Source organism: Tiliqua scincoides, chromosome 10, assembly GCF_035046505.1.
Source record: "Tiliqua scincoides isolate rTilSci1 chromosome 10, rTilSci1.hap2, whole genome shotgun sequence".
NCBI lineage: Eukaryota > Metazoa > Chordata > Lepidosauria > Squamata > Scincidae > Tiliqua > Tiliqua scincoides.
Genome location: NC_089830.1, coordinates 15,935,739 through 15,951,548, shown reverse-complemented (window position 1 = coordinate 15,951,548; position 15,810 = coordinate 15,935,739). Strand labels below are relative to the sequence as shown.

At 45.0% G+C, this 15,810-nt stretch overlaps 1 protein-coding gene across 5 annotated transcripts in view; it reads left to right on the top strand.

Annotated features, from left to right (window-relative positions):
* The window catches only part of PHACTR4 (phosphatase and actin regulator 4), a 136,340-nt gene that overhangs the window by 84,664 nt on the left and 35,866 nt on the right, over positions 1-15,810 (top strand). For 4 of the 5 annotated variants that reach the window (XM_066638882.1, XM_066638884.1, XM_066638886.1 and 1 more), the window contains 2 exons: positions 13,457-13,633; positions 14,470-14,550. In XM_066638882.1, the coding sequence (XP_066494979.1) occupies positions 13,457-13,633; positions 14,470-14,550 (258 nt within the window). The remainder of the gene's footprint in view (positions 1-13,456; positions 13,634-14,469; positions 14,551-15,810) is intronic. The other variant, XM_066638885.1, reaches the window with a different exon arrangement.

The following is a 15,810-nucleotide window of genomic DNA, read 5'->3' as shown; positions in this document are numbered from 1 at the left end:
ATGCATTTACGGTCCTGTTTGGGTTGATCCTTCATTCCTAGTATTATGTAAGTAATTTAATTACTGTGTAGGATTCAAGGTTTGTGGTGAGGTCAGTGATGTTGATGGCTCTACATCAGGGGTGTTCAAAGTTTTTGGCAGGAGGGCCACATCGTCTCTCTGACACTGTGTCGGGGGCTGGGGGAGGGGAAAGAATTAATTTACATTTTAAATTTGAATAAATTTGCATAAGTTTACATAAATGAATATATTAAAGATGAACTTATATGAATGAGTGAAGGTCTTGCAACAGCTCAAGGCCTATAAAAGGACTTGCACAAAGCAAGGCTGGCCTTTCCTTTGCTGCTGCTACTGCATCACAGACATGAAACAACAAGCAATGGAGGGAGCCCTCATCCCACAGCTCATGCGAGAGTTCAAACAGTCGCCCTCACACTGAGAGCAGTTGCGTCGGGCCAGTGTGGGCTCCAACAAATCTCTGGAGGGCCAGAGGCTCATTGGAGACTGGGGGCTCCCTGAGGGCCGCAGGTGGCCCCAGGGCCGGGATTTGGGCACCCGTGCTCTGCATGAACAAAAAGGTAGATAAGTAGGGAAGACTTGTGCTGTTCTGCCCGACTCCTGTGTCCGTTGCACGTGGATGACTTGAGCAGTGACACTGATTCTGATTAGATTGTTTTAAGGGTGAAGTGTCAGCAGTTTACCTTTATTCAGCTGGATTGATGTGCTACGGAACAGGTTTCCACTTACATTCCTGGCAAGATATCAACCACCTACCTGTGGCTGTGATGTCCTAGGTGATGCATTTGTGGTTTGTGCAATGGAGTCCAGGCCAGACGCCATCACCACATCCTGTGGCAAGGAGTTCCACAGACCAACCACACGCTGAGTAAAGAAATATTTTCTTTTGTCTGTTCTGACTCTCCCAACACTCAATTTTAGTGGATGTCCTCTGGTTCTGGTGTTATGTGAGAGTGTAAAGAGCATCTCTCTATCCACTCTGTCCATCCCCTGCATAATTTTGTATGTCTCAGTCATGCCCCCCTCAGGCGCCTCTTTTCTAGGCTGAAGAGGCCCAAACGCTGTAGCCTTTCCTCATAAGGAAGGTGCCCCAGCCCAGTAATCATCTTAGTCGCTCTCTTTTGCACCTTTTCCATTTCCACTGCGTCCTTTTTGAGATGTGGCAACCAGAACTGGACACAAAACTCCAGGTGTGGCCTTACCATCAATTTGTACAACGGCATTATAATATTAGCCGTTTTGTTCTCAATACCTTTTCTAATGATCCCAAGCATAGAATTGGCCTTCTTTACTGCCGCCGCACATTGAGTCGACACTTCTTCACATGGTCCACCTAGTCGAAGTACCTCTGGGTTGGAAGGCCAGATGGGATGCAACAAACACTAGTAGAAGGCTCAGGGTGGATGGGAGGGCTTTTTCAAGCATAGAAAAGCATGCTTTGGCGCTCTTCCCACTGAGCCAAGTCTCCGACTGTTTATTCCATCACGTTCCTGGTCTCGCTGCCAGGCAGCAGGAGTCCAGGGGTTCCGTGCATACCACCAGACACTACCTCAAATACCACTGGTGGTAACCATACCACTGGTTGAGAAACACTGCTCTAGCCAAATTGGATCTACATTATTTTAATTCTTATTGTGGTTTTTATTGTATGACACTTTGCACAGTTCTTTAGAGACAAAGTAGCCCAAAAATCTAAAGCTGTCTTTAAAACAGCTATGCTTTCAGCTGTGCCTGTTACCTGTACCTAAATCTCTTTCTCTTTTTTTTTTTAACTTTTGGGATGCTTTATTAAAATGGTATGATTGTGAGTAGTCCTTCTGTTATGGTTAGCTCCCTCCACAGGGTCTCAGGAAGTTAAATATATGAACAGAGGTATAGATCCTAGTGTAGAAGCAAATGTATACTGTTCACTACACAGCCTACCCCATCATATACTACACTGAATCTGTTGAGGTGTATCTTGAGCTGTTTATAATCCGCAGAGTAAATAAAAGCTGTGTACAACAGGTTGTCTTCAGCAACATGTAACAGTGTCCATGCTTGCAACTAGGGAACTGAGGCTGGGACGGAGTGGTCTGCCCAAGATGGTTTGCCCTGGTGAGTGGGGATTTGCCAGCAACAAAATGAACCTGCCAGTTGCACAGATCTTATCGTCCTGCCATGCAAAATAAAATCTAGGTACACTTGTGAATGAGAGTGTGATGCTGTCTTCTTTGTCCACAACTGGTACTTTTGCAGCTGTTTGGAAAATATTTCCACTGACTGTGATCTGTGTGCACTGGTGTCACCCTGCGTGCGATTAAATCAGTGTGATAGTTTCACAGGACATTTCCACTGAATTTCTTACTTAGATCTATTAATTGTTAGCAATGTGTTGGACACACCCACTGCCTGTATGCCTAGCAGTTGAATAAAGGGTGAACAATGCAATACTTTGTAGTACAGTACAATGCTTGGAAACAAATCAGTACTGTGATTTTAGAAGGCAGTAAAATAAAGGGCTGGGAAAACATCTTTGAGTAAAAGCGGGAGGTGTAGGTGTTTTTTTCTGTAAAGATGAATGAAGAATGTAGTCACAATTAAATAGTTCTTGGAAGGACAACTGCCTCTATCTCTAGCAACTTTTGGAGGATTTGTACCCTCCAGTAGGTACCTCTGTTCTTGTAAAGGAAATCAGATTGATCAGTATCAAAGTTGATTCTTTGGGCTCGCTGCCCCAACTGGAAGCCTACTGAGTTATTAAGGCCCAAATCCTAACCAACTTTTCAGCACTGACATAGCTGTGCCAGTGGGGCATGTGCTGTTCCTTTACCTTGGAGTTGCATTGCCCTTATGCTGGTGCTGGAAAGTGGGTTAGGATTGCGCCGTAAGTGTAGGCAGCTGGATATCCAACTTAAGAGACTGCTAAGCACAGCAAACAAGACTTGCTCGCCACTGAAGTTGCAGATCCCATTGACAACCGGTCAGCCCGCTATGTATCTCTGGTTGCTGGAACGTCCACAGAAACACAGGACCGTCTCACTTGCCAGATGTAGTTATACCTTCGGTAATGATGTGTGGGAAGTTAAAGGGGATTCTTTATAGTGACAGGTGCTGTTCATGTGCACCAGGAAGGGTGGAATCACTTGCCCACATGATGCTGTATTGCCCATTTTATTCAGATACTCATATGAAGTTTTTATCGGAAAAGAACATACAAATCTGGGAATCTTTGTAATGTTTAGCTGTGTTGCTGTAGTCCAGGTGTTCCAAAGTACCTCTTTTGTTTTCTGGATCACACTGTAGCACAATGAGGGATTTTATTTGTGCGATTGTTTTGGATATGGTGGTGATCATTTTGATACATACGATTCATAAGACCATATTTAAATAGAGTACAATCTGGTGTTTTCACTGGTTGCCTTCAGACGCATGTTAATTACAGCTTCAGACTTCTTGGGAGTTGCACATTCGGTAAAATTGTAGTTTGCTGTACTGGAGACAGATGGTTTGGATTCTGCATGGAAATTTGAGGGCCTCATGAGAAATTGGTTCCCAGCAATGAAATGTTTTAACTGAAAAAATACCACAGGCAGTTTTGTATATTGTTATATTCTGGGTTTGATGGAAGAACCGGTTCTGAATAAAGAAGTGCCAAAGCTTGTGTGTACACCTTCATAACACATCATAATAAATAAAAGTTTGTTCTTATTGTCTGTATTTTTTCCAAAATGGTGATACTTTTTGTGTCCTATTAGTTGCATTGCCTGAGTTGCATCTAAAATTGACATCTACTAAAATTGAGTGTCGGGAGAATTAGAATAGACCAAAGAAATTTTTTTTAACCCAGTGTCTAATTAGCCTGTGGAACTCCTTGCTACAAGATGTGGTGATGGCATGTGGCCTAGATGCCTTTAAAAGGAGATTGGACAGGTTTTTGAAGGAAAAGTCCATCACAGGTTACAAGCTGTGTGATGGGCACATGCAAACTCCTGGTTTTAGAAGTAGGCTACCTCAGAAAGCCAAGTGCAAGGGAGTAGCACCAGGATGCAGGTTTTTTGTGTTTCGCCTGCTCCCTGAAGCATCCTTGTGAGATACAGGAAGCTGAAATAGATGGGCCTTTGGTCTGATCCAGCGGGCTCTTATATTCTTATGAATTAAGAAGTCCAACACTACACTTTCCGCAGGATTCTAAGCTGTGCAAACATATTCCTTAGCCCAGAAGCAGAAGCAGGTCCGTGCATTCATGAGGTTAACTGAGGTGGTCGATTTAGGTGAAAAGTTGGCAATGGGGCACCCACCTGTATCCACTCATCTTGTGTTGTGCTGCTCCTTCTCCCACTCCTTGAATTGGAAAAAGAGGAGGAGTGTGTAACAGGAGGAGTGTGGAAGAGAGAAATGTATAGCCGACCACTCTCCTTTCTTCCGCACGCCCCCTTTTGCTCTATTCCTCCTCTTCCTTTTGCAGTCCAGAGAGTGGAAGGAGCAGCTCAGACACTGGGAGTTCTTGGACTGACCCTGCCTGGAGACAATCCAGTATAAATTCTGTCATTCTCTGTACTGTACTTGTGTTCTCTGGAACCAACACAACAGGTTTACACTCACATTTTGTTTATTTTGCTTGTTTTTAGATGCCCGTCTGATTCATGTAGGTCTCTGGCAAGTTTAGATAGTTCTGTGGCAAAATAAAGGTCAGCTACTGTATTTGTAAGCTATCTCTGAACAGATTGTTAGAGAAGTTCAGTATCTGAAGATAGCAACATTTGAGAGCCATGCTTGGAAATGCCGCTGTCCACTGAAGTGCGTGTGAGCATCGTACTGTCATGAAAACTGTATAAGCTTTCTCTTGACCTGCAGACCCCTGAAGTTTTAAGTTGGAGGAAAGAAGTTGTTGCCGCTTCAGAATATTTGTAGAAAATGACTCTGAGATGATTGATCTCACTTCCGGGGTTGCCTTTTCAGCAGTGGTCTTCAACATTTTTTGTGCCACAACATGAATATATAAAGTATGAGACTAGGAACCCCACTATCAATGCCACACCCTCTTCCAGGACCCTATTAACCCACCCCCATCACTGCCCACTCCCCACCCCTGTAATGCTCTCCCAGCAGTGTTCACTGTAACCAAATATACATACTTACTAGCAAGACCAAAAGTACCATGAAGCCTGTCACTAGTGAAAGCTATTTTAGCACAATTGCTAAGAACCTGAGTAGGACTGGGACACAGTCTCCTGGCACCTGAAGATGTCTCCCCCTTTACCTGGTGGTGCTCTAGTCCAGGGGTCTTTGACCTTTTTTGTTCCAGTAAGTTGCTACAACCCCACAACTTAGGCTTCACAACCCCAAGGGTGAAGAACACTGCCGTAGAGTACTGTCTGTTGTTACTTGTTTCGATTCTACTGGGACCTGTAGTATTACAATTTGTATATGTTATGTGTTTCATTCTTATGTCCTGAAATATGAATAATTATGAGCCACCTGGGTGCGCATGTGTGTGTTAAGAAAGTGAGTTAAAATAAATGAATAAATAAGAGTCCCCTCAGTAATACCAAGAATCATTCTCACCCAGCAACTGTTACCCTGCACATGCTTGATCTCGTCTGATCTCGGAAGCTAAGCAGGGTCAGACCTGGTTAGTACTTGGGTGGGAGACCGCCTGGGAATACCGGCTGCTGTAGGCTTATACCAGGGGTGCCCAAACCCCGGCCCTGGGGCCACATGCGGCCCTCGAGGCCTCTCAATGCGGCCCTCAGGAAGCCCCAGTCTCCAATGAGCCTCTGGCCCTCCAGAGATTTGTTGGAGCCCGCATTGGCCCAATGCAACTGCTCGCAGCATGACGGCGACTGATTGACCTCTTGCGTGAGCTGTGGGATGAGGGCTCCCTCCACTTCTTGCTGTTTCACGTCTGTGACGCAGTAGCGGCAGCAAAGGAAAGGAAAGCCTTGCTTTGTGCAAGGCCTTTTATAGGTCTCGAGCTATTGCAAGACCTTCATTCATTCATATAAGTCCGTCTTTAATATATTCATTTATGTAAACTTATGTAAATTTATTCAAATTTTACATGTAAATTTATTCTTTTTTCCCCGGCCCCCCAACACAGCGTCAGAGCTGATGTGGCCCTCCTGCCAAAAACTTTGGACACCCCTGGCTTATACCATAGTCTTTCGAGACTGAAGGTTGCCAACCAAAAGGTTGCCAACCGCTTACCTCCAAGTGGAATTGACCTTTCAAAGCCTTAAGCAGGAAACCCCCCCCCCCCAAAGCCCTGCTTCCTTTAACTGGAGATGCCTGGACTAAAACTGACATTGCATGCAAAGCATGTCTTCGACTCCAAGCCACTGCCCCTCCCACTTCTTTTGGAATGAACTTCTAGTTTCACCTCCCTTTTTGTCATCCTGAGAGCATCACTGTGTTTTCCTGGGCTGATTATTTCCTTACTTCATGACTCAGAGAGGAAAGTGGGGTGTTCTTGCGAACACTTCCTTTTAGTACGAAACTTAACCCGCTTTGTACTGTGGAGTTGGGAGAGGCCCTAGTCCAAGCCCTTCTGGTTTTGCAAAGAACTTGGAATCTTGGCCTGAATTTCCATCTTGCAAGTATTGCCTTGAGTTAAAATGTGCCTCATATGCGTACACTACAGCTGAGTTCTCTTCCTGGGGGATTCCAAGGGAATGCACACCCTCAGTGCATGAGCCATCTCTGAGTAACAGAATTACCTGGAGTGTGTTACTCTACAGAAGCTGCTCCACCCACTAACTGAGCCTGCGGAACAAACATCCTATACGGTTGCTTCATAATCCTTTGTCTTGCAGTGGTTCTGCTATTTCCTACCCCCCCCCCCCATATCCCAAGGAAGCTTAACAGAACTAAGGTGTTGATCCTATTTCAGATCATGGCAATTGGCTTTCATTTGCAGTTGGTCTGGTTGTAAAAAGCCAGAAAAATGTGTGCATTAAATAAACTGTAATAAGAATATATTGGAGAACTACTACTGCTGCTACTACTACTGCTGCTACTACTACTACTACTACTACTACTACTACTACTACTGTATATTGCAGAAGAGAACCTTTTGGGCTTAGTGTGTCAAAAATTCAGAATATGCCTAACTTGGCTCTGCTGGCCTGTCATCCTCCCCCCCCCAAACAAAAGAGAAACAATTCTTTTCATATTCTTTTTTTTTAAAAAGAAAATACTGTCCAACTAGGTGTGGTGCTATGTAGTATATAATCAAATTACAAAAAATGGAATACGAGTAAAACAAACACAGTTGCTGTCAGGTGTCACCCCAAACAGCAGCGGACCTGCCCCTCAACGTGTCCAGGGCAAAGGTCCACGATGCTGCCTCGCCACGCTTACCGAGCACAACAGAGCCTCACGCGATGCCGAAAACGACTCGAAAAGCCTTCTGAGGCTTTGCCGTGTTCCCCGGGAAAATGGAAACTCTGCTTAAGGTTGCAGCGGAAGTCTCGGAAGGCTTCCTGCGCAGTCTGTAACACTGCGCAGGCATGGCACTCGGGGCATTTGCTGTTGACCCACAACGTTGTGGGTCAACATTGACCCTGTCACCTTTGACATGCGTATCATAGGTTCATCATCACTGATCTATCATAACTCAACCTTTTAAAGGTAAAGACATGTATTGTGCAATCCTAACTGTATGTACCACTGGCACAGTGATCCCTGCGCTGGCAGGAGGTGTTCTAAACGTGCTGTAAGGCATGTCACGATACCTGACAAGTAAGTAAGCAGCTCCGGCAGAGTGGCCTGCGCTGCCTCTCCAGCGCTGCAGTCACTCCCAGGGCGGCTGGTATAGACAGGTAAGGCACAAGCAGTGCATGAGTTGAGAGAGAGTGAAGGAAGGGCATTCTCGAGGTGGAGAGGCAGCGTTTCTGTGCCGGGAAGGGTGGAACGAGGGTTGGATCAGGCCTTGGGAGTAGGGCAGGTTTGGTGGCAGCTCCCTTCAGGGAGCGAACCTAACTCTCCTCCCAGGTCAGCCAGCATTACACCAGGCTTCTCAGACTTCTGTCAGCTACATAACTGGCGGAGATCCCTTAGGGCAGGCTGGGGCATTACTCGGGGTAAGTAGAAAATATCCCCTTACGTTGAGGAGATCTCCAGCCACCTCCTAACCTGTGCTGGATACAGTGCAAGCCATGTACTGGGTGGGTAAGAACTGGGCTCTGGAGTTTTTCCCTGCTGTTGCTACCTTCTTCCTGCCCCGTTTCTCCTCCACGCACCCCCATTGCCCCTTTCCCCCTGTCCTGTTCCCCCCTTTGGGAAAGAGGTCCAAAAGAAACTTTGTACCCCCTGATAACATTCCTCTTGGAGACCCTGCAGTCTTGGACCCACTGCTGAGTTCCATTTGTTTCCATGTTCAGTTCAGCTGTGAACAGGCAACAGCTGCTTCTTAGTATATAATGGTTTAGACCAGGGGTGTCCAAAGTTTTCGGCAGGAGGGCCACATCGTCTCTCTGACACTGTGTCCGGGGGCCGGGGGTAAAAAAGAATTAATTTACATTTAAAATTTGAATAAATTTACATAAGCTTACATAAATGTATACATTAAAGATGAACTTATGTGAATGAATGAAGGTCTTGCAATAGCTCAAGGCCTATAAAAGGACTTGCACAAAGCAAGGCTGACCTTTCCTTTCCTGCTGCTACGGCATCACAGACGTGAAACAACAAGCAGTGGAGGGAGCCCTCATCCCACAGCTCACGCAAGAGGTCAAACAGTCGCCCTCACGCTGAGAGCAGTTGCATCGGGCCAGTGTGGGCTCCAACAAATCTCCAGAGGGCCAGAGGCTCATTGGAGACTGGGGACTCCCTGAGGGCTGCATTGAGAGGCCTTGAGGGCCGCGAGTGGCCCCAGGGCCGGGGTTTGGGCACCCCTGGTTTAGACGGCCCTACTGAGCACTGGACTTCTTGGCAGTTCATGTCTGCAGTTCATTACCATTTTGTCTCCACTGTGAAAGACCTTTTGTTTGCTCTGAAGTTTCTTCTCTTTCTAGTTGTGGAAAGTAGCCTGCTTTGTATGGAGCCCTTAACCAAGCCATGTTTGGATCCAGATTGCCAGCATCCACTGTGCAGAACTAGTATAAGTATAGTATAGTATAGTATAGTATAGTATAGTATAGTATACTAACATAGTATAGGTATAGTATAGGAACTAGTATAGTATAGAAAAGAAGAGTTAGAGATGAAGCATCTTGGAAATTCATCTGTTTTTTCCCTATCCATGCCATTGCAGACTCTTTTATGGAAGAGGCTCAAGTTTGGCACGCCTATCAAACAGGTCAAGTCTTGTCAATTAGACTGCCTGTCATTTGGCAGCAGTCAAATGTTCCATGAAGCCTGAATGCCACTGTGTGGGTGCCATTTCCCTCCCCCCTTGTTATGGTGTAATAAAGAGCATTAATGAGTAGCATCGACCTGGTGCAAATCTTGGCATCTCCAAACCGGAATGGAAACACAATCAGTAGCAAACGTCATGGCATGGAACTGCCCACAGCTCCATTTTCCTTGTTGCAGGAACCAGGGAATACCTTCCTCCAGCTGAATTGGCAGTCTGCTCTGCAAAGCTCCTGACTTGGCTAGAACACTGGTTCCCAAACTTTTTAGTACTTGGACCCACTTTTTTAAACAGCACTTTTTAGCACTGGGACCCACTTAGGTTTACCAAACTTTTAAAAAAGGAGATCTATTATCTATCTAATCTACCTACCTACCGACCTAAAGTAATAATAATAAGAAAAGGACAAACGTTTATCTTCCTATATTTATTTACACATGATTGCAAACTTCAGGAGCTTAGCTCCTTGTAGGGCAATTAGCGGCTATCTTGCAAACTGCAGGAGCGGAGCTCTTTGCAGGGTACTTAGCAGCTACAGTATCTGATTTTTGAATAGCATCAGAGCTTAATGCAATTAGTAATCTGATCTTTCCGTCACCCTTTGGCAACTCACCAAAAATCGGATTGTGACCCACCAATGGATCCCAACCCACAGTTTGGGAACCACAGAGCTAGAAGCTTATAAAAAGTTAATTACTTTAAGGCTGCAATCCTAACCTCACTTTCCTAGGAGTAAGTCCCATTGAATACAATAGGACTTCTCAGTAGACCTGCTTAGGATTGTGCCCTAAAAGACACTTTAATCTCCAGCCGGTTTAGGGCTTTTGAAGCACTTTACCATTATTTGACAACCTTTATTAAATGCCTTTATACTGCTGCTGATGGATATAGTACCGCCATGGCATTTTTTGCAACAGATGAGAAGGCAGGTAGAAATAGACATGAAAGATGATGGAGGAAGGGGAGGAGAAGTGGTAGCAGAGAAGATGAGCTATATGATTGTTCATGTCTGTGTCTCTAGATGTATTGAAGGTAGGGTACAAGGACAAAGGAGATTATTATTATTATTATTATTATTATTATTATTATTATTATTATTATTATTATTATTATTATTATTATTATTAACAGTATTTATATACCGCTTTTCAACTAAAAGTTCACAAAGCGGTTTACAGAGAAAAATCAAAGAACTAAATGGCTCCCTGTCCCAAAAGGGCTCACAATCTAAAAAGATGCAAAAGAACACCAGCAGACAGCCACTAGAAGACACTGCTGGGGTGAGGAGGGCCAGTTACTCTCCCCTGCTAAAAAGAGGACACCCACTTGAAAAAGTGCCTCTTACTCCTCAGCTAGTTAGAAGTGAAAGTGGAGTGATGGCGCTCCGGTTTTGTGGAAATGGAGTGCGGTTGCTCCACTTTCACTTCTGATGACTTGGGGAGCCCTGCAGATGCTTGTGCAGGGCTCCCTGCACCCCCGGCAGGCTGCAGCAGGGACTGGGGAGGAAATCCCTGTCCCTGCAGCCCCCCTGAGCAGCGTGATCCTGGGGATAGCGTCGTTGCCTCCTCCCTGCCTCCCTCCTGCCCCCACCCCATAAGGGGAAAGAGGCCAGGGGGTGCAACGCCCCAGTCTGAAAACCACTGTTTTAGTAGATACATACATGATAACAGCTATTGCTATTTTCTTGTTTGTTGAGTGTTTACTTTTGTATCTCTGTTCCTGCTTCTTTTGGGATTTCATTGTAAAATTTTAACTGATCTTTGCTGTCATCAATCACTTTGGAAGTCTGTTAAAGTAAATCTGCAAATGAAACCAGAAGCTTTTTGGGGGGGAATACCAGACGATCAAATTCAGAATTTGAAACTATATTTTTATACATGACAACTGAGACAAGAATAGTGGATAGAGCGATGTTCTTTTCCGTCTCGCACAACACTGAAACTAGGGGACATCTATTAAAGTTGAGTGTCAGGGGAGTAAGAACAGAGAAAAGAAAATATTTCTTTAGCTTGCCTGTAATTAATCTCTGGAACTTCTTGCCACAGGATATGGTGATGGTGTCTGAACTAAATGCCTTTAAAAGGGAACTGGACAGATTGATGGAGGAAAACTCTGTCACAGGTTACAAACCATGATGGGTTCATATATTCTGAGATTAGCTGGCCACTCATAATGAGGGCCAGGTAGGAATTCTTTTCTATCATCCAAATTGGCTGTGGATGGCTTTTTTTTCGCTTGCCCCAGACTGGTGAGGGAGGGAAAGTGTGTTCAGTAGGTTTATGGGTTAAAAACTGGACACTTCTGCAGCAAGAATATTGTATGCTAAGTACTGGAAGGTTCCAGAGGTACCTTCAATTGAGGAATGGTGGGTGAAGATATTGAAATTAGCTGAAATGGACAATCTTACGATTTTTCTCAAACAGAAGTCAGTAAAGACTTTTGTGGGCAATTGGAAACTCTTCATGGGCTTCCATGAAAATTGGTCTAATGGATTTGGTGATAGATAATTGATACAGAGAAAATATTTTGTTGGAAATAAAAAAAATTGATAATTAAATATTTGATAAAGAGAAGAATAGGGAAAAAAGTTTTTTAGAACAATTAAAAAAAGTATTTTAGGAATAATAACCAATAGACTATTTGATATTTAATATGATTTTGTAGAAGAAGAAAGCAGTTTAGATTTAGGAGTCTGCACTTGCTATATGACTTTTGATATCTGTTAATAATTATTTTTTGTCCTGTTTTAGACTCTGTAATTGTAGGTTCAAGATTTTATGAATTTGTTTTTAATTTAGTTGTCTTAATAAAATACAAAGCAAGTCTGTTTCTGTTGAAAAGTGGTTAGGTGTATTTTAAATGAAGCATCCCACTGAAAGGGGGCGTCTGTGTGTGAAGTGTGAATGCTGTTGCCTCTGTTCTCAATGAAGCCGAGAATGTGTCTGGCATGTTGCCTTCCACATAGAGTGTTAGAGTGTTGGCAACCTTCAGTCTCGAAAGACTCTGGTATCGCGCTCTGAATGGTGGTTCTGGAACAGCGTCTAGTGTGGCTGAAAAGGCCGATTCGGGAGTGACAATCCCTTCCACACCGGGAGCAAGTGCAGTCTGTCCCTGGTCTGTCTCCCTGGCTATGGGCCTTCCTTCTTTGCCTCTTAGCCTCAGACTGTTGGCCAAGTATCTCTTCAAACTGGGAAAGGCCATGCTGCACAGCCTGCCTCCAAGCGGCCCGCTCAGAGGCCAGGGTTTCCCACCTGTTGAGGTCCACTCCTAAGGCCTTCAGATCCCTCTTGCAGATGTCCTTGTATCACATCTGTGGTCTACCTGTAGGGCACTTTCCTTGCACGAGTTCTCCATAGAGGAGATCCTTTGGGATCAGGCCATCATCCATTCTCACGACTTCCACATACTGTATGCCTTCCACATACAAGTATGCCTTCCACATACTGTTCCGTGTTTCTCGTGAAGTCTTCACACAGGCACAAAATGGAGCAAAGGCTGCAGAGAGCTGCAGACTCTGCTTGGGTGACAAACGTGTGCAGTTTGCCTTCTGGGTCACGTTTTTTTTAAAGCTTTAGATTACAAAGATGCTTTCCCACAGGCCTTCTCACACTCCCTTCCTTTCTGAAAATGTTTGGAGAATGCCAGAGCAGTAGGTGGAGTGGGAGACTATTATTGTGTTGCTTCCTGAGATTGTTACTCTTGGCCCAAAATACAATTTTATTTTTTTTAAATGGGAAGGAAAAGCAAACTAGTCCGGCTTTTCTGATGGAGCAGATAACTTCAGTTGGTTCTTGCCTTGCATATTCTCTTGCTATTCTGTACAACAGAAAATATTTTATATTTGTGTGATATAAATGCCAGCTAAGCTTTTCTTATCATAGACCTACTCCCCTCTCGTTGGCATTTATTTCATCTGGCTCCCCAGCTGCTCTTTGACACTTCCTGGTTTGGTGGAAAGGTATCCTATCCAACTTCGTATCTGTGCATTTGCCATGTCATTTAAATTATGTTCCTGCTAGTCACAATCAGGTGGGTGCCTTGGGAAAAGGTCTCTGAACGTCATCTTGCACTGAAATATTCTTTTCTTCTTTTTCTTTGTAGCTGAGGAGGTAGATCAGCTGTCATGTGACGCTGGGATGGGGACTGATGTCCTGGAGTCTGGCGACACCACACCTCCTTCCAAAAGAAAAAGCAAATTTGCAGGCTTTGGCAAGATCTTTAAACCTTGGAAGTGGAGAAAAAAGAAAACCAGTGGCAAGTTTAAAGAGACTTCAGAAGGTAAAAAGCTGGGCTTTAGAAATTCCTCTCCCCCCTCCCCCCCAACAATTCCATGAGAATCCTTTTGTACTGAAATGGAATTGCTGCCTTGTCACGTTCTACCCTTTCCCAACTGGACCCCACTTTTAAGTCAAACTGGTCTTAAAAGATCCCATAATTGTCACATCTCTGAACTGAAATTAAGAATCTGCAGTCATACCTGATAAGACTTGATTCCAGATTCTGCATCTCAGGGTGCAGTCCTATCCCCTTATGTCAGTGCTTTCCAGCACTGACATAAGGGCAGTGCAGCTCTGAGGTAAAGGAACAAACATTCCCTTACTTTGAGGAGGCCTCCATGAGTGACACCCAACTGCAGGATGCGAGACATGCTGCACTGGCACCGCTATGCCAGTGCTGAAAAGCACTGACATAAGCGGTTAGGATTGTGCCCTCATTGTCTAAATAGTTCTGAATCACATTATGGGTCATGGGGATCTACCTGGCATTCATTAGGCTTTGGGGGGTGGGGTGGGGGAAGATGGAACTGAAAAGATGATATGAGGCACACTAGGAATTTCAGCTTTCAATTTTAAAGCACTATATGATTTTTGGAATGAAATGCTGGTATTCTCCTTCTCCAGAGAAGTGTGGGTTGGGGGAAATGTGTACTTGTTGGTGTCAGATCATTATGAAACAGTCCAGAATCCATATTTTAATATTCTTATCTAAAAGCACACAGGGTATTTGTGGAGTCTCAAAAGCTTTTTAAAAAAAAAATAGAAGCATTTTTTTCCCTATCACTTTGCCCTGTATTCTGAGTGCTGGTTTCTTTTTTCCCCCCAATGTAATGTCAGTTTTAGAAAGAAAGATTTCAATGCGAAAGTCAAGAGATGAGCTCATTAAAAGAGGGGTTCTGTTGGAAGACCCTGAGCAGGGTGAGTGTACCCATTGTCTTCCTCTATGTATCATATATTGCCAATTCTGACTCTAATAAATTTCACCTTTTGGCATTCCCTGACTACCTGCTTTGCCCCCTCTCCTGGGATCACTGGGTGGTCCTCTCTGTCTTTGTTTGCCCTTCAGACCCCTTCACTCTGGCCTCTGCTCCTACTTGAAGACAAAAGGCTGTTGTTTGTATCTTTCCTTTCCTCTAAGGCAGTGGTTCTCGAACATTTTAGCTCTGGCACCCGCTTTTTAGAATGACGATCTGTCGAGAACCACCAGAAGTGATGTCATCAATGTGATAGAAATGGTGTCATGGCTGGAAGTGATATGATGAGGCTTAAAACCTAAGCCACAATCATCCAAAGGTCCCATTACACAGCACACTTGTGCTGTTATCTTACAGAGCTTGGAATTCAAACATTCCAGCTCCAGTGTGAATGCAGGCTTGGATCCCTCACCAACCACACAGCCCCTCTTCCAGCGTCCCCTATCCCCACCTATTCAGAAGCAGAAAGGTCTGTAGCAAACTGTAGAGGTACAAAACAGTACCAGGGCCAGCAGCAGGGCCAGACGGAAGGATGAGGCAAAATGGGGCCACACAGAACTGAGTCCATGTTGCACAACTGTCAACCATGGCATCTTACCTATCATATGCAGAAATATGCAGTGTCAGTTTGTACCCACGTGCAGACACTTCCTATAAATAAAGCACACCTCACGCCTAAATTACTGGCTGTGTGGGAACTGCTCCAGCTCTTCATGCTGCCCAGGCTCATTGCTTTCTGCTCCTCCAGCTCAAAGCTATACAGTATTTGGCCATTGCAAGGGAGTAGGGACAGCAGAGTCGTTCCTGGGGGTCCCTGTGCCCGGGGCAACCCCCAGTTTTCTGCCCCCCACACCCTGTTTTGCCCCCCTTCTCCGCCCACCCGCACCTGACCTGGAAGTAATTGCGGTGATGTCATCATCACCACAGTTACTTCCATGCAGCTGCCTCCTTCATTCCCCCTTTGAAAACAAGGGGGAATGGAGGAGGCAGCCAAGGCCCCCATGGAGACTTCCGCACCACTTGCAAGCGGCACGGAAGGCTCTGTGGGGGCCTGGGAAGCGGCACACGTCTCCCCCGAACAGAGGGGGCGCATGCCGCCTCCCCTCCACCTCTGAAGGATGTCCTCAGAGGCAGAGGAAGGGCACCCCAGCAGACTGTTCCACGTGGAGGTCTCCTCTGGAGCGGTCTGGGGCTGCTGGAAGTG